The 19,296-nt window shown below is 44.2% G+C and overlaps 1 protein-coding gene across 1 annotated transcript in view; it reads right to left on the bottom strand.

The window, feature by feature from the left end:
* ryk (receptor like tyrosine kinase) overlaps nt 1-19,296 on the bottom strand; it is a 429,626-nt gene that overhangs the window by 222,068 nt on the left and 188,262 nt on the right. The window contains exons 5-7 of the mRNA XM_068042876.1: nt 13,323-13,391; nt 7,049-7,193; nt 6,707-6,807 (exon numbers count right to left, since the gene is read on the bottom strand). Coding sequence (XP_067898977.1) covers nt 6,707-6,807; nt 7,049-7,193; nt 13,323-13,391 — 315 coding nt within the window. The remainder of the gene's footprint in view (nt 1-6,706; nt 6,808-7,048; nt 7,194-13,322; nt 13,392-19,296) is intronic.

Raw genomic sequence — 19,296 nt, 5'->3', positions numbered from 1 at the left:
TTAACAAGGCAGCAGAGGCTTATAAATGTGCGATCAACTGAGAAAATGTTCAACAATCAGTAATGTTTCCTATTACCATCTGCCATTAAATACTGGCCATGCAAACATTTTGTACTGGATGCCCTTTTAGACTCAGTGATAATTTTTAAAAAACACTTTCATAGGTGAATATACTTGTTTTTCTAAGAAGAGCAAGATCTTTATATCTGATGTGCCCATAATTCCTCCACTTCCCAAATTAAAAAATACAGCATATTTTTTGTACTTTGTTATCTGTTTCTATTTGGAATGTTAGTGTTGTGAGAAGCCAAACTGACAAGGTCAGCCCTGAAAACAATACTCACACACTAGTAAACAACAAAACATAATTGTCAGTAGATTTTCCTCAACGGTCTAGTGACATTTGGAACATAATATTTTCAAAGCTGATGAGTGTTTAGATTCACAAGCAACCATCCAAAAAATAAAAATGAAGTTTAAAGCAACACAGAAATTGCTAAAAACACATAACAGGTCACAGAACACATGAGGAATTCAAGAGAAACTTCTTCACTCAGAATGGTGAGAATTTGGAACTCACTATCACAAGGAATAGTTACGGCAAATTTCTTCTTTGGCCTCCTTATCTCGAGAGACAATGGGTAAGCGCCTGGAGGTGGTCAGTGGTGTGTGGAGCAGCGCCTGGAGTGGCTATAAAGGCCAATTCTAGAGTGACAGGCTCTTCCACAGGTGCTGCAGAGAAATGTGTTTGTCGGGGCTGTTACACAGTTGGCTCTCCCCTTTCGCTTTTGTCTTTTTTCCTGCCAACTGCTAAGTCTCTTCGACTCGCCACACTTTAGCCCCGCCTTTATGGCTGCCCGTCAGCTCTGGCGAATGCTGGCAACTGACTCCCACGACTTGTGATCAGTGTCACAGGACTTCATGTCGCGTTTGCAGACGTCTTTAAAGCGGAGCCATGGACGGCCGGTGGGTCTGATACCAGTGGCGAGCTCGCTGTACAATGTGTCCTTGGGGATCCTGCCATCTTCTATGCGGCTCACATGGCCAAGCCATCTCAAGCGCCGCTGACTCAGTAGTGTGTATAAGCTGGGGATGTTGGCCACCTCGAGGACTTCTGTGTTGGAGATATAGTCCTGCCACCTGATGCCAAGTATTCCCCGAAGGCAGCCAAGATGGAATGAATTGAGATGTCACTCTTGGCTGACATACGTTGTCCAGGCCTCGCTGCCATAGAGCAAGGTACTGAGGACACAGGCTTGATACACTCGGACTTTTGTGTTCCGTGTCAGTGCGCAAATACATAGATGCATTCAAGGGGAAGCTAGCTCAGTACATGACGGAGAGGGGAACAGAAGGATCTGCTGATGAGTGAGGTGAAGTAAATAGAGTGGCAGAAGACTCATGTGCAGCATAGCTTGAGTCGAGTGACCTGTTTCAGTGCTGCAAATTTCTGTGTAACTACGTACTAGAAGGTTGCCAGCATCTTCTCTTATTGTGCATACACCAATTGATATCCCATACTTTACACCTCATTTGTAAATTGTCTCAATCCAAGAAACTTTACTTGCCCTTTCTCCAGGACCTCTGTGCCATTCATCATTTCTCACCAAATGAATGGGCATGCAATTTGCTCACAGCTTCCCAGCAGTTCCACTTTAAAACCAGTTCGACTGCACAAGTCTGTCGCCGATTGTCTCGCCCTTCCTGAGAAGGGCCACAATCCCACACAGTGTTAACCCATCCACCCCCACCCAACGCTGAAAGTCGGGAACTCACCATATCATTGACTACACTTGTGAAACCACGGCTCTGAAAATAACCTGGACACGGGAAGGAACATTGAGAGGAGTAGGGTGGAGGGGAGGGCACTCGAGCGTGGCAACTTGCAACATGGTGGGATGGGCAAGCATGGCCGATTTTAGCCACCAACTCACATTGTCATAACCAATTCTTGATTTTGTGGTTCCACGGTGTGAGTGGGCATGAGCTGCCCTGGCATGATGTGACTTTCCAGCAACTCTTCAAAGACTTTGTATAGCACTGAAACAAAGGAAGAGGTTTGGAGGTTTTTTAATTTGTACAAGTGGCGCTATGTGGCTGCAAGGTAGGTGGAGACTCCCCCCAGATTCATAGGCACTTCACTAGATGTTCTGCTGGGTGGAGCAAGGCTAGGAGGGAGGTCTCTTTCCGAGCAACAGGAAGAAAAAAACTACTTCCACCATGAAGGAAGCCTGGGTGGAGGTGGCAGAATCAGTGAGCAGGAGTGTGACTTTGAGATTTTCATTCTAATGCTTTAAACCAGGGTTGCCCAACATACGGCCCGCAGGCCAGAATCCGACCCACCAAAGATTTCCATCCAGCCCGTGGATATAAACTGTACCCGGCCGTTCTTCATCCTCGCCAGGGGTAGGCAACGTGTTCGTACACGAACAGCAGCTTCCATGGTAAAAATAAATTGAGGTCCATAACTGGTAATTTCAGAGTTGAAAAATTTCCCATTGGCTTCTTCTTCCAGACCACCTTTTTTTAAAAAAGCTATTTCAGTTTCACAGCTGACAGGTGCTGGGAGCGGGAAGAGCGGCTTCCGAACTTCAGACAGCTTAGGGGTTTTCCGGCAGGTTCCGACGTTTTTCTTTAAAAAGCCTGCTGGAAAACCCCGAAGCTGTCTGTAATTCGGAAACTGCTTTTCCTGCTTCCAGCACCTGTCAGCTGTGAAACTGGCATCCCGATTTTTAAAAAACTGATCAACCACAAAGCTGCTCTGCTGAGCGTTCCTACTCTCTGCAACTGTCAGAGAGGGGGCCAGGGGGGACGTGACAGAGAGGAAAGAGGGGACAGAGAGCGAGAGGAGGGACAGAGTGTGAGAGAGAGAAAGAGAGGAGGGAATGAGTGATTAAGATCACTCCCGACACATGGACATCTATTAGGAATACTCCGCATCGCTACAAGTGTACGGGCAGACACTGACTACTTACACAAGCAAAATGCCAGGTATCTCACTAAATCTGTGTCCAAAGTAATGACGAGAAATTAAATCAACAAATTAGTCTTCTCATTTAAAGCTTATTCACAAAAATGCACATTTGTTGTTGTTTTGATTAACAGTAAGATAAATTTTTCACAGAAACATAGAAAATAAGAGCAGAAGGCCATTCGGCCCTTCCAGCCTGCACCGCCATTCAATGTGATCATGGCTGATCATCCAAACTCGGTACCCTGTTCTCGCTTTCTCCCCGTATACCTTGATTCCATTAGCCCCAAGAACTATATCGAACTCTTTCTGGAACATATTTAATCATTTGGCCTCAACTGCTTTCTGTGGTAGAGAATTCCACAGGTTCATCATTCTCTGGGTGAAGAAATCCCTCCTGATCTCAGTCCTAAATGGCTTACCCCTTAGCCTTAGATTGTGGCCCCTAGTCCTGGACTGCCCCATCGGGAACATCTTCCCTCCATCTAGTCTGTCCATAGAGTCATACAGAGATACAGCACTGAAACAGGCCCTTCGGCCCACCGAGTCTGCGCCGATCATCAAGCACCCATTTATACTAATCTTACATTAATCCCATATTCCCTACCTTCCCTCAATTCTCCTACCACCAACCTACACTCGGGGCAATTTATAATGGCCAATTTATCTATCAACCTGCAAGTCTTGGGCTGTAGGAGGAAACCGGAGCACCCGGCGGAAACCCACGCGGTCACAGGGAGAACTTGAAAACTCCGCACAGGCAGTACCCAGAACCGAACCCGGGTCGCTGGAGCTGTGAGGCTGCGGTGCTAACCACTGCGCCGCCCAGAGTTAATATTGACAGTCACCAATTGGTGATTGTGGGACTAGTGGATGAATGGTTACAGGATTGCTTGTGTAAGGAGGAATGTTACTGACACAGTGGAACCTTTGAACTATCAGGACATTCCTGGCATCTTGACCAGCAATATAATCCACTGGCCTCATGCTGGATGCCCATTTTCCTCCTCACCTAAGGAGTCCTAAGCACCATTTCCCTCCTGAACCTCCAGTCCTCATAGCTGTGTTAGGTTTTGCAATATACAGAACACCATGATTATCATCGCAGCTCTTGCTGGTTAACGCTGAAGGGCACTCCCAGACCTGTCAGGCGCCTGAAGCACATCTTCAATAAACAAGTGACTTGCTCGATGACATAACTCATTGTCATATGGCTGGAGTTGTAGCTCTCCTATTGTTGGTTAGTTGATATGGTTACTCAAAGGTGTAATCAGCCAGATTTGAATGGAATATCCTTTGTCCCCAAGTAGCCATCCTTCAGCTTCATTCCAGGTCAAAACATGTTGGGGATGTTGGACTGCTGTAGTGTGAAATCATCATGGCAGTTCACATGCATACCTGCATAAAATTTCTTTGCAGTTGCACATGAGCTGCACATCAATGGAATGAAATTTCATGCAGTTTACAAATGCTCTTGGCTGCTAAGTGCACACTGTATATTAATTGGATGTTTAATTGTATTTAGGTGGTGGGCATTAACTGGAGATTCATGTGCGCTCCTATAAATATAGTAACAGACTGACAGACTGAAATTACATTGGTTGGGTTTGGAAATACGTGTTTGTAATGTATCTCTCTGTAAATAAAAACCTACAAGTGTGTAAAGACTAGGCTCTCGTTCTATCCTTCACCACTCGGCTATCTGAAATGTAACAGTGAGGGGATGCCATGTGTGTGCAGTCAATGGCACCCATCCCCTGAGGGAAACCAGCCAGAGATGCAACTCCCAGTGTTTTCTTATTCTGCCTGCTGTCATCCCAGGGGAAGTTTACATATCTCCTTGTCCTGCCAAATAATCCATCAGTTACCTGTCTGATGCATTTGTGACTGGAACACCCTTGCTATGTCTTCTGTTTCAACCTGGAAGAAATCAGAGGCAAAGAAATTGAGGGCAGAGGTGAGGTGACTTTCACAGCCACTGGCATGGCATGGCAGCAGGTCCAAAAGGGCACAGGCCTTCACATAAAGGGCGATACAGGTTTGAAACTCTCTTCTGAAATTGATTCTAGATCAATTTTTAATTTGAAAATTGAGATTGATAGATTTTTGAAAGCCAAAGGTATGAAAGGGGAAATATAGGGCAACGGTTGGTATATGAAGTTAGGTCACAGATCAACCATGATCTCACTGAATGGCAGGACAAGCTCAAGAAACTAAATGGCCTAATCCAGTTTTTACATTCCTCGGGTCTTCCTCCAAGATGTCTCGCACGACCTGACATGACAATTTCAGCCTTGGAAGAACTGCTCCTCTGAGAAATCAAGGAAGTTGAGCCTCTGTCTGTAGACCCTCTTACAAGAGGGTAGGGCCTCCTGCGAACTCACACCATCTATTGCTTTCTTCTCTGCTGGCCACCTGCAGCATGTCCTTGGTTGCTGTTGATCTTTATTGTCGTCTTCTTTCTCGGTCCAGCTGAAAGCAGCTATTGCATCACCCATCATGAACTACTCTCTCAACAACAGTCTTCAAATCACACTTTCGTACCAAGTACTATTACTAAACTGTAGCCCACAATGAATGAGGAAAAACTTGCAAGTACCAAAGCTTATTTTTAACCACCCCAATCAAGCGGCAGTTAATTCAGAACACTAACTGTATCAAATACTCCAGTTTAACTATGTCGATGAGTCAGTGGAAAATTCATCCTCCCATTTAATGCGCTAGGTTAGTGTGGGGTTGCGTGATTCTGACGTTTTAACTGTCAGAGGGTGCGGGTGCAGGTGGGGGGAGGGGTGCATGGGATAAAATCAAGGCCTACATCTCTTCACTGTGTGGCACAGGACACCAGTTTCATACTGCTGGCCGAGGGAGCTACCACTGGCTCCTGGTCTCAGGGAACCACCTCAGCTGAACTTTTTCCAATTTATAATAGATGAAGAGGAAAGCAGTTTAACAATGTTTTGCAGCTTCTTTTTGTTAATTTATAATAATTCAGAATCAGTAATAATTTAATAATTTTGTAGGCAACTATGAGATATAATCAGGGACAGGCCATCATCTTGAATGTGAGCAGGCTAAGCAGACTGCAGCTGCATATTATTGATATGCAACCTAACTTGATTTCCCTGACTGTGTACAGTACTTTAATAATGTTCTGAGAAAGGGTCACTGACCTGAAACGTTAACTCAGCTTCTCTCTCCACAGATGCTGCCAGACCTAAGTGTTTCCAGCATTTCTTGTTTTTATTACTTTAATAAAGCTTGCTGGCAGACTTTAGCACCAACACTCAGCCTTACCCAGAGACAACATTTTCTTTTCATTTCAAAAGCTAAACATTTACAGAACATTAAATCGCTAACCAGGAAGAATTATACTTCCAAAAAATATTGAAGGATAGTCTGACTACTTTGAAACGAGCAGTAAAAAAGACTTCAAATTTTGCTCTCAGCTTGAACAGGCAAATCAGCAAAATTATGCAATACAGTCAAGATCAGAGATGGAAAAGCAGAGCATAACACCCGGGTAATCCAGGTCAAGCTTGCTTAGGGAAGGTTTACCTTGTACTATATAACTACATCAAAGAGCATGTGTTTGTTTTATTCATAGAAACACACAGTAACAAGCTTTTACTTCAAAACAGGATTGATATTTAACCCTGTACAATCAGCCTGGCCCACAATTATAAAGGAAATGATGAATACAGTCTCTAGTTATCCAAATAAAGAAAGTCTTACTAGTGACAGACGTTGCATTGTTGGGTGTGTCCGCTCTCAAATACTGTGTGGTCTGTGTGGAGGGTTGTGACAGGCCCTGAGAGCTTCCACTCTCGCTCATACTGACAAAACAAAGACATAAGCAACTCAGTACATATTTTATTGTCACTTGCAATTATTAACTCATTCATATCTTGAATGGGTAAGATTAAAATGTCAAATGATAATCAAGTGATTTGTTCAAATAAATCCACTAACCTTCCCTCTTACAAAAATGGGTTTTAGGAAGAACAATTCATCACTTCCAAACAAATATTAGAAGCATATGTAAGCCATAATGGCACAGAAACTGAAAACACTCACCTATCATCAAGTTCCACTCTTTTCATGCTGTGCAGGTGCAGAACAGCCAGTATTATTGCCACCAAGAATATGACGGCACAGCAAACTCCAACGCTGATGTAGAACACACGGGTGGAGGTAGTGGGTGCTGTGTGTACAGCATCAACTGTGAGGAAACCGAGCACACAGATGGAAATTAAAACCGTCTGCTGCCATTTATATCAACAGAACACAAACATGCATTTGTAATGGTAGGACTGGTCTAACAAACCCAGTTGATTTATTTTTTAAGGAAATAACTGAAGTGGTAAACATGGAAATATTGTAGCATATATGGACTTCCAGAAGGCATTCGATAAGGTTGGTCAAAATTAAAAATCATGGAATCATAGCCAACTATTGACCTTGTGATATATGGTATCTTGGTTATGTGGTATAGGGATAGTGGGTACATACTTGAATTGGAAGGAAGTGACAAATAGTGATTCATAAGGACTTGTACTATGGGTTCAAATGTATACACTGCATTTATTAAAGGCATAAGAACATAAGAAATAGGAGCAGGAGTAGACAATACGGTCCCTCAAGCCTGCTCCACCAGCGAATGTAACTCCTTGATTTAAAAAGGGAGGGAGACAGAAAGATGGAAACTACAGGCCAGTTAGCTTAACATCTGTCTTAGGGAAAATGTTAGAAGCTATTATTAAAGATGTTATAGCAGGACACTTAGAAAAAAATCAAGGTAATGAGGCAGCGTCAACATGGTTTTGTGAAAGGGAAATCATTTTTAACCGATTAATTGGAGTTCTTTGAGGGAGTTACATGTAATGATTTAATGTTTTTCCCATCTTGCTGTCTTTATCTTGGGCATTTATTTTATTTTTATTTAGAGATACAGCACTGAAACAGGCCCTTCGGCCCACCGAGTCTGTGCCGACCATCAACCACCCATTTATACTAATCCTACACTAATCCTATATTCCTATCACATTGGACCTTTTCCTATCCCAATTATCCTATTATTTATTTTGTCTGTAGAATAGGGCGGCACAGTGGCGCAGTGGTTAGCACCGCAGCCTCACAGCTCCAGTGATCCGGGTTCAATTCTGGGTACTGCCTGTGTGGAGTTTGCAAGTTCTCCCTGTGTTTTCGTGGGTTTCCTCCGGGTGCTCCAGTTTCCTCCCACATGCCAAAGGCTTGCAGGTTGATAGGTAAATTGGCCATTAGCAATTGTCCCTAGTATAGGTACGTGGTAGGGAAATATAGGGACAGGTGGGGATGTGGTAGGAATATGGGATTAGTGTAGGATTAGTATAAATAGGTGGTTGATGGTCGGCACAGACTCGGTGGGCGGAAGGGCCTGTTTCAGTGCTGTATCTCTAAACTAAACTAAACTAAATACTTTACCATTTCTTTTCAAATTCTTTGGTAATTTGATTTTGTAGTTTTTTTTGCCTTCTTAATTATTTACAGACTTCTATCCTAAGCTCTTTTTATTCCCTTTTGTCGTCCTCGCCTTTCTTGTTTAGATTTAGATTATGCCTTTTTATTTGGTTAAATTTTACACGTCACTTTATTCATTGAGGATCTTTCATGACCGATTAGTTTATTTTTAGCAGAATATATTTCTCCAGAACTCTACTGATCACCTTTTTAATACTCACTGTAGTTCTCTGTCAATTCTTTTTCCAGTTTATCTTCCGTAGTTCCAGCCTCATCACCTCAAAATTAGCTTTCTTTTAATCTATTATCCTAAGCTTTATGTTGCGATCGTTACTACCTAATTGTCCTCGATGTTGACTTCTCTTATCTGTTCTAGTTCATTTCCCATTATTCGATCTAGCAGTGTGTGCTGTGGATAAAGGGGAACCAGTGGATGTACTGTACTTAGATTTCCAGAAGGCATTTGATAAGGTGCCACATCACAGGTTATTGCAGAAAATAAAAGCTCATGGTGTAGGGGGTAACATATTGGCATGGATAAAAGATTGGTTAGCTAACAGGAAACAGAGAGTAGGCATAAATGGGTCATTTTCTGGTTGGCAAGATGTAATGAGTGGTGTGCCGCAGGGATCTGTGCTGGGGCCTCAACTTTTTACAATTTATATAAATGACTTAGATGAAGGGACCAAAGGTATGGTTGCTAAATTTGCTGATGACACAAAGATAGGTAGGAAAGTAACTTGCAAAGAGGACATGAGGAGGCTACAAAGGGATATAGATAGGTGAAGTGAGTGGGCAAAGACCTGGCAAATGGAGTATAATGTGGGAAAGTGGGAAATTATCCACTTTGGCCGGAAGAATAAAAATGAAGCATATTATCTAAATGGTGAGAGATTGCAGAGCTCTGAGATGCAGAGGGATCTGAGTGTCCTAGTGCATAAATCGCAAAAGGTTAGCATGCAGGTACAGCATGTAATTAGGAAAGCTAATAGAATGTTATCGTTTATCGCGAGGGGAATTGAATACAAAAGTAGGGAGGTTATGCTTCAGCTATACAGGGCATTGGTGAGACGACATCTAGAGTATTGTGTACAGTACTGGTCTTTAAGGAAGGATGTAAATGCGTTGGAGGCAGTACAGAGAAGGTTTATTAGACTAATAGCTGGAATTGGTCAGCTATCTTACTCGGAAAGATTGGACAGGCCAGGCTTGTATCCACTGGAATTTAGAAGAGTAAGAGGCAACTTAATTGAAACAGATAAGATCCTGAGGGGTCTTGACAGGGTGGATGTGGAAAGGATGTTTGCCCTTGTGGGAGAATCTCGAACTAGGGGTCACTGTAAAAATAAGGGGTCGCCCATTTAAGACAGAGATGAGGAGAAGTTTTTTCTCCAAGAGGGTCGTGAGTCTTTGGAATTCTCTTCCTCAAAGGGCAGTGGAAGCAGAGTCTTTGAATACTTTTTAAGACAGAGGTAGACAGATTCTTGATCAGCAAGGGGGAGGAAGGTTATCAGGGGTAGGTGGACATGTGGAGTAATCAGTTCAGCCATGAACTTAGTGAATGGCGGAGCAGGCTCGAGGGGTTGAGTGGCCTACTCCTGCTCCTAATTCGTACATTCGTATGGAAGTTCAATGCATCATGACTGATCTTCTGCCTTAACCCCACTTTCCCGCCTGCTCACCTTTTCCCTTGATTCTCTATAACATCAAAAACCTGTCCCCATCAGCCTTAAACACACTCACTGATGGAGCAACCACAACCATCCACTAACTGTCTTCTGAAACTACCTTCCACTGCCTTCTCCACCTTCACTTCCAATAATAAGCACAATGAGCTCATGAACTTTTTTGCGACAGCAATTGAGACCATCTGACCAGCATCATCATATTCTCTATCTCCTCTGTCATCTAAGCAGCCTTGGCTTTAGTTCACCTACCTTTCCTTGTTAGAACGTACCTATCCTGTACATTGGCGGTCATGCCTTCAGCTGCATAGACCATGAGCTCTGAAATTCCCTCCCTTTATCTCTCCTACTCGCTTTCCTTCTGAAAGTCATTCCTTAAAACCTTCCACCTTGACCAAGTGTTTGGTCATCTGGACAAATATCTCCTTTTGGGGCTGTGTGTCAAATTTTGTTCCACAATGCTCCATTGAAGCACCTTGTGACATTTTATTACATTAAAGGTGCTATATAAATGCAAGTTGTTCTTGTAGAAAGAATAAGGAATAACAATACAAGCTAAATGGGACAATTTTAAAGGGGATACCGAAGAGACACCTGGGGCATTTGCGCACAAAAAAGAACAGTACAGCACAGGAACAGGCCATTCGGCCCTCCAAGCCTGCGCCGATCTTGATGCCTGCCTAAACTAAAACCTTCTGCACTTCCGGGGACCGTATCCCTCTATTTCCCATCCTATTCATGTATTTGTCAAGATGCCTCTTAAACGTCACTATCATACCTGCTTCCACCACCTCCCCCGGCAACAAGTTCCAGGCACTCACCACCCTCTGTGTAAAGAACTTGCCTCGCACATCCCCTCTAAACTTTGCCCCTCGCACCTTAAACCCATGTTCCCTAGTAACTGACTCTTCCACCCTGGGAAAAAGCTTCTGACTATCCACTCTGTCCATGCCGCTCATAACTTTGTAAACTTCTATCATGTCGCCCCTCCACCTCCGTCGTTCCAGTGAAAACAATCCAAGTTTATCCAACCTCTCCTCATAGCTAATGCCCTCCAGACCAGGCAACATCCTGGTAAACCTCTTCTGTACCCTCTCTAAAGCCTCCATGTCCTTCTGGTAATGTGGCGACCAGAATTGCAAGCAATATTTAATACAACAAATCGTTAAAAGTGGCAGGACAGGATAACAAAGCAGGTAAGAATGTATGTGGGAACTTGAACAGATTACAAAAGCCAGGAAGTCATGGTAAAACTAATATAAAACACTATTTCAGCCCCAGCTGCAATACTGTGCCCAATTCTGCGCCTTAGGTACAGCATGAAGGCTTTGGATAGGGTACAGAAGAGATTTACTAGAATAGCTACAGAAATGAGGGACTACAGTTATATGGACTAGAGGAGATTTGATAGAGGTGTTTAAAATCATAAAGGGTTTAAATAGAATAGAGAAAAACTTTTTCCCATGGCTCAATAACCAGAGGGTAGATTTAAGGTAATTGGTAGAAGAATCAGAGGAGACGTTGTCAATTGTGGAGTAATAATTGTTTTCAAGCAGTGGGCATGAGCTAGGAATTCAATAGCGTTCCTATATGTAGGAATAGACTGAAACTGGGGTAGCTGGGTTTGGAGGTGCTTGTTTGTAATAAAACGTGGCTACCCGACCAGACCCGACAACGTGCATCAGGTTCGGGTCGGGTCTCTCTTGTGGGTCCAGCATTTGGACTTAAAGAAATGGTCTACCCCTTACTCTGGTTCTAGACTCACCAGCCAAAGGAAACATCCTATTCACATCCACCCTGTCACACCCTGTAAGAATTTTGTAAGTTTCAATGAAATCACCTCTCATTCTTCAAAACGCTAGAGAATACAGGCCCATTTTCTGTAATCTCTCCTCATAAGACAATTCCGCCATCCCACAGATTAGTCTAGTGACCGTCCGTTCCACTCCCTCTATGGCAAGGATATCCTTCCTTAGATAAGGAGACCAAAGCTGTACACAATACTCCAGGTGCAGTCTCACCAAGGCTCTAGACAACTGCAGCAAGACATCTTTACTCCTGGACTCATATCTCCTTGCAATGAAGGCCAACATATCATTTGCCTTCCTCATTGCTTGCTGCACCTGCATGTTAGCTTTGAGTCACTCATGAACAAGAACACCCAAATCCCTTTGGACACTAGCATTTCCCAACTTCTCACCATTTAACAAATACTCTGCCTTCCTGTTTTTTCTACCAAAGTAGATAACTTCACTTATTCACATTATATTCCATCTGCCATGTTCTTTCCCATTCACTTAGCCTGTCCAAATCCCCTTGAAGCCTCCTTGCATCCTCTTTACAACTTACATTCCCGCCTAGTTTTGTCATCAGCACATGTGGAAAGATTACATTTGGTCCCCACATCCAATTCATTTATATAGATTGTGAACAGCTGTGGCCCCCAGCACTCGCCTGTAATCTGGGAGTAATCCAGAAATTACTACCTTTGAGGTCCTGCTTTTCAATTTCCAGCTCCCTAAACTCTGCCTGTTTTTAAAAATGCCTTCAGTTGGAAAGGTGGTAAAGTCTGTGCATCATTTAAGGAGGGAGTCCTTCAAAACATGCCTTCACCAGAGTAAAATAGCAGTGGTCGCATTAGAACTTAAAATAAGCTTACAATACAGTAGATAACAAAAGTCTTTTAATTTGGAAGCTGTTCCTTTCCATTTTGCTTTTAAGTCTACTGATGAGATAGTATAGATTAAATATATGCAACCTAAATAGCAACTGAATTTCTGTTTTGCGTTCAAACATGGATGTAATTTGCCAAAAAATAACAAACCTTCTAAAAAATGATTTTGACTGCGAATGAGATGGCAAACCCTCCATAGGACACTAATTTAAGTAATTAATGTAGCTTGCAATGTTTATAATTCATTCAATGTTCAGACTATTTTTCGTTAACTAGAGCAATTTTGTCCATAGAATAAAATACATTTACAGCAGGACTATTCCTCTGAAATAAACATTAAGCATTTCCTTCAAATAGCATTTAACAGGTTTGCACAATGGGTAGAATATCTGACGAAAATTTGTAATTTCCAATTTATTTGAATTGCAGGAAACTGTATATTTGTCTGTTTTTATCCTAATATTTTCTAGAAGTTCCTGAAGTCATTACTTACATGCAGTTCTTCCATCTTTGCTGCTGTTTTTGCCTGGGTAAATGGGAGATTTATCTTCCCGTTCAGGTTCTAGAGAGATTCAAACAAAACCTGTAATTTTTGACTTTTTAAAATATGAGCAGTTATTTATGTTAATATGCCTCTATCTTACCTCCAGAGTGAGAGACACAGAATATTTTGTTGCTTGCAATTTGCAGCTGTCCTGCCATACAAAAAGCGTCCAAGTAAATGTGCTATTAAAGTTACTGAACTGGTTGAAATGCTCACTGCTGAAATACCACACTTAATCAAATCCCATCTGGAAATAAACTTCTTCTCCAATTTGGAAACAATGCTTTTGAAAAGAAAAGTGAGAAGGTAAAACAACAGAACTTTAACAGCCATTCAGCCCATCCATGTCTGTGCTGGTGTTTTACTAACACAATTTCAACCTAATCATAGAAGACAGTCATAAAAGACAGAGGGTAGCAGTGGAATGGAGGGCTGTAACTAGTGATGTTCCGCAGGAATCAGTGCTGGGACCTTTGCTGCTTGTATTATATATAAATGATTTGGAGGAAAATGTAGCTGGTCTGATTAGTAAGCTTGCAGACGACACAAAGGTTGGTGGAGTTGCGGATAGTGATGAGGATTATCAGAGGATACAGCAGGATATAGATCGGTTGGATAGCAGCACGAAAAAAGGAAAGAAGATACCAGCCCTTCGTTTTGCAAGCTGGAACATCAGAACTATGTGTCCTGGCCTTTCGGAAGACCTTACACAAATAAACGATTCTCGGAAGACCGCCATCATTAACAACGAGCTCAGCAGACTCGATGTAGACATTGCAGCACTTCAGGAGAAACGCCTCCCTGCGAGCGAATCTCTAACAGAGCAAAACTACACCTTCTTCTGGCAGGGTAGGGATCCTGAAGAACCAAGACAGCATGGAGTGGGCTTCGCCATCAGAAGCTCCTTGCTCAGCATGATAGAGCCTCTCTCAAATGGCTCGGAACGCATACTGTCCATCCGACTGCTCACCACCTCTGGTCCAGTACACCTACTCAACATCTATGCTCCAACACTCTGCTCCCCACCTGAAGCTATAGACCAGTTCTATGAGGAACTCCATAATATCATTCGTAGCATCCCCAACACCGAACACCTATTCCTGCTGGGGAACTTTAATGCCAGGGTTGGGACCGACGATGACTCATGGCCCTCCTGCCTTAGGCGCTATGGCATTGGAAGGATGAATGAGAATGGACAGAGACTGCTTGAGTTGTGTACCTATCATAACCTCTGCATCACCAACTCATTCTTTCACACTAAACCCTGTCACCAGGTTTCTTGGAGGCACCCAAGATCACGTCGTTGGCACCAGCTGGACCTCATCGTCACAAGGCGAGCCTTTTTAAACAATGTTCAAATCACACGCAGCTTCCACAGTGCGGACTGCAACACCGACCACTCCCTGGTGTGCAGCAAGGTTAGCCTCAAAACAAAGAAGCTGCATCACTCCAAGCAGAAGGGCCGCCCGCACATCAACACTAGCAGAATCTCTCATCCACAGCTGTCACGCAAGTTTCTAAATTCATTTGAAAAAGCCCTCCAAAACACTCTCACAGGGGATGCAGAGACCAAGTGGGCCCACATTAGAGACGCCATCTGTGACTCAGCAATGGGCATCTATGACTCAGCAATGACCACCTATGCAAATTGTGTGAAGCGGAATGCAGACTGGTTTCAATCTCACATTGAAGAGCTGGAACCTGTCATAGCCGCTAAGCGCATTGCACTGCTGAACTAGAAGAAAGCCCCCAGCGAGTTAACATCCGTAGCACTTAAAGCAGCCAGAAGCGCTGCACAAAGAACAGCCAGGCGCTGCGCAAATAACTACTGGCAACACCTATGCAGTCATATTCAGCTGGCCTCTGACACAGGAAATATCAGAGGGATGTATGATGGCATTAAGAGAGCTTTTGGGCCAACCGTCAAGAAGATTGCGTCCCTCAAATCTAAATCAGGGGACACAATCACTGACCAACGCAAGCAAATGGATCGCTGGGTGGAAAACTACCTGGAATTGTACTCCAGGGAAAATGTTGTCACTGAGACAGCCCTCAATGCAGCCCAGCATCTACCAGTCATGGATAAGCTGGACGTACAGCCAACAAAATCGGAACTCAGTGATGTCACTGATTCTCTAGCCAGCGGAAAAGCCCCTGGGAAGGACAGCATTACCCCTGAAATCATCAAGAGTGCCAAGCCTGCTACACTTTCAGCTCTGCACGAACTGCTTTGCCTGTGCTGGGATGAGGGAGCAGTACCACAGGACATGCGCAATGCCAATATCATCACCCTCTCTAAGAACAAGGGTGACCGCGGTGACTGCAATAACTACCATGGAATCTCCCTGCTCAGCATAGTGGGGAAAGTCTTCAATCGTGTCGCTTTAAACAGGCTCCAGAAGCTGGCTGAGCGGGTCTATCCTGAGCCACAGTGCGGCTTTCGAGCAGAGAGATCCACCATTGACATGCTGTTCTCTCTTCGCCAGCGACAGGAGAAATGCCGTGAAAAACAGATGCCCCTCTATGTTGCTTCCATTGATCTCACCAAAGCCTTTGACCTCGTCAGCAGAAGTGCTCGCTTCAGACTACCAGAAAAGATTGGATGCCCACCAAAGCTACTAAGTATCATCACCTCATTCCATGACAATATGAAAGGCACAATTCAGCCTAGCGTCACCTCATCAGACCGCTTTCCAATCCTGAGCGGCGTGAAACAGGGCTGTGTCCTCGCTCCTACACTGTTTGGGATCTTCTTCTCCCTGCTGCTCTCACATGCATTTAAGTCCTCAGAAGAAGGAATTTTCCTCCACACAAGATCAGGTGGCAGGTTGTTCAACCTTGCCCGTCTAAGAGCGAAGACCAAAGTACGGAAAGTCCTCATCAGAGAACTCCTCTTTGCTGACGATGCTGCATTAACATCTCACACTGAAGAGTGTCTGCAGAGACTCATCAACAGGTTTGTGGCTGCCTGCAATGAATTTGGCCTAACTATCAGCCTCAAGAAAACGAACAGCATGGGACAGGACGTCAGAAATGCCCCATCTATCAATATCGGCGACCACACTCTCGAAGTGATTCAAGAGTTTACCTACCTAGGCTCAACTATCACCAGTAACCTGTCTCTCGACGCAGAATTAAACAAGCGCTTGGGAAAGGCTTCCTCTGCTATGTCCAGGCTGGCCAAGAGAATGTGGGAAATTGCACACTGGCAAAGAACACAAAAGTCCAAGTGTAAAAAGCCTGTGTCCGCAGTACCTTGCTCTACGGCAGCGAGGCCTGGACAATGTACGTCAGCCAAGAGCGACGTCACAATTCCTCTCATCTTCGCTGCCTCCGGAGAATCCTTGGCATCAGGTGGCAGGACCGTATCTCCAACACAAAAGTCCTCGAGGCGGCCAACATCCCCAGCATATACACACTAGTAAACCAGCGGCGCCTGAGATGGCTTGGCCATGTGAGCCGCATGGAAGATGGCAGGATCCCCAAGGACACATTGTACTGCAAACTCGTCACTGGTACCAGACCCACCGGCCGTCCATGGCTCCAGTTCAAAGACGTCTGCAAACGCGACATGAAGTCCTGTGACATTGATCACAAGTCGTGGGAGTCAGTCACCAGCGATCACCAGAGCTGGCGGACAGCCATAAAGGCAGGGCTAAAGAGTCGATGAGACTTAGCAGTTGGCAGGAAAAAAGACAGAAGCGCAAGGAGAGAACCAACTGTGAAACAGCCCCGACAACCAATTTTATCCGCAGCACCTGTGGAAGAGTCTGTCACTTTAGAATTGGCCTTTATAGACACTCCAGGCGCTGCTGCACAAACCACTGACCACCTCCAGGCGCTTACCCATCGTCTCTTGAGACAAGGAGGCCAAAGAACAAGAACCCTCTCCAAAGCCTGCATGTCCTTCTGGTAGTGTGGCGACCAGAATTGCACGCAATATTCTAAGTGTGGCATACTTAAAGTTCTGTACAGCTGCAGCATGACTTGCCAATTTTTATACTCTATGCCCTGACCGATGAAGGGAAGCATGCCATATGCCTTCTTGACTACCTTATTCACCTGCGTTGCCACTTTCAGTGATCTGTGGACCTGTACGCCCAGATCTCTCTGCTTGTCAATACTCCTAAGGGTTCTGCCATTTACTGTATACTTACCACCTGTATTAGATCTTCCAAAATGCATTACTTCACATTTGTCTGGATTAAACTCCATCTGCCATTTCTCCGCCCAAGTCTCCAACCGATCTATATCCTGTTGTATCCTCTTACAATCCTCATCACTATCCGCAACTCCACCAACCTTTGTGTCGTCCGCAAACTTACTAATCAGACCAGCTACATTTTCCTCCAAATCATTTATATATACTACAAACAGCAAAGGTCCCAGCACTGATCCCTGAGGAACACACTCATAGTCACAGCCCTCCATTCAGAAAAGCACCCTGCCACTGCTACCCTCTGTCTTCTATGACTGAGCCAGTTCTGTATCCATTTTGTCAGCTCACCTCTGATCCCATGTGACTTCACCTTTTGTACCAGTCTGCCATGAGGGACCCTGTCAAAGGCTTTACTGAAGTCCATATAGACAACATCCACTGTCCTTCCTTCATCAATCATCTTCGTCACTTCCTCAAAAAACTCAATCAAATTCGTGAGACACGACCTAATAAGTTCGTTTGTTTCCAAATGGGAGTAAATCCTGTCCCGAAGAATCCTCTCGAATAATTTCCCTGCCACTGACGTAAGGCTCACCGGCCTATAATTTCCTGGATTATCCTTGCTACCCTTCTTAAACAAAGGAACAACATTGGCTATTCTCCAGTCCTCTGGGACTTCACCTGTAGCCAATGAGGATACAAAGATTTCTGTCAAGGCCCCAGCAATTTCTTCCCTTGCCTCCCTCAGTATTCTGGGGTAGATCCCATCAGGCCCTGGGGACTTATCTACCTTAATGCTTTGCAAGACGCCCAACACCTCCTCCTTTTTGATAACGACATGACCCAGACTATCTACACTCCCTTCCCTAGGCTCATCATCCACCAAGTCCTTCTCTTTGGTAAAGACTGATGCAAAGTACTCATTTAGTACCTCGCCCATTTCCTCTGGCTCCACACATAGATTCCCTCCTCTGTCCTTGAGTGGGCCAACCCTTTCCCTGGTTACCCTCTTGCTCTTTATATATGTATAAAAAGCCTTGGGATTTTCCTTAATCATGTTTGCCAATGACTTTTCATGACCCCTTTTAGCCCTCCTGACTCCTTGCTTAAGTTCCTTCCAACTGTCTTTATATTCCTCAAGGTCTTCGTCTGTTCCTAGCCTTCCAGCCCTTAAGAATGCTTCCTTTTTCTTTTTGACTAGGCTCACAATATCCCGCGTTATCCAAGATTCCCAAACTTGCCAAACTTATCCTTCTTCCTCACAGGAACATGCTGGTCCTGGATTCTAATCAGCTGACGTTTGAAAGACTCCCACATGTCAGATGTTGATTTACCCTCAAACATCTACCCCCAATCTAAATTCTTCAGTTCCTGCCTAATATTGTTAGAATTCGCCTTCCCCCAATTTAGCACCTTCACCCGAGGACTACTCTTATCCTTATCCACAAGTACCTTAAAACTTATGGAATTATGGTCACTGCTCCCCCACTGAAACTTCGACCACCTGGCCGGGCTCATTCCCCAATACCAGGTCCAGAATGGCCCCATCCCTAGTTGGACTATCTACATACTGTTTCAAGAAGCCCTCCTGGATGCTCCTTACAAATTCTGCCCCATCCAAGCCCCTAGCACTAAGTGAGTCCCAGTCAATATAGGAGAAGTTAAAATCACCCACCACTACAACCCTGTTACGTTTACATCTTTCCAAAATCTGTCTACATATCTGCTCCTCTACCTCCCGCTGGCTGTTGGGAGGCCTGTAGT

Source organism: Heterodontus francisci, chromosome 11, assembly GCF_036365525.1.
Source record: "Heterodontus francisci isolate sHetFra1 chromosome 11, sHetFra1.hap1, whole genome shotgun sequence".
In the NCBI taxonomy this organism is placed as follows: Eukaryota; Metazoa; Chordata; class Chondrichthyes; order Heterodontiformes; family Heterodontidae; genus Heterodontus; species Heterodontus francisci.
This window is presented reverse-complemented; position numbering and strand designations above follow the sequence as displayed.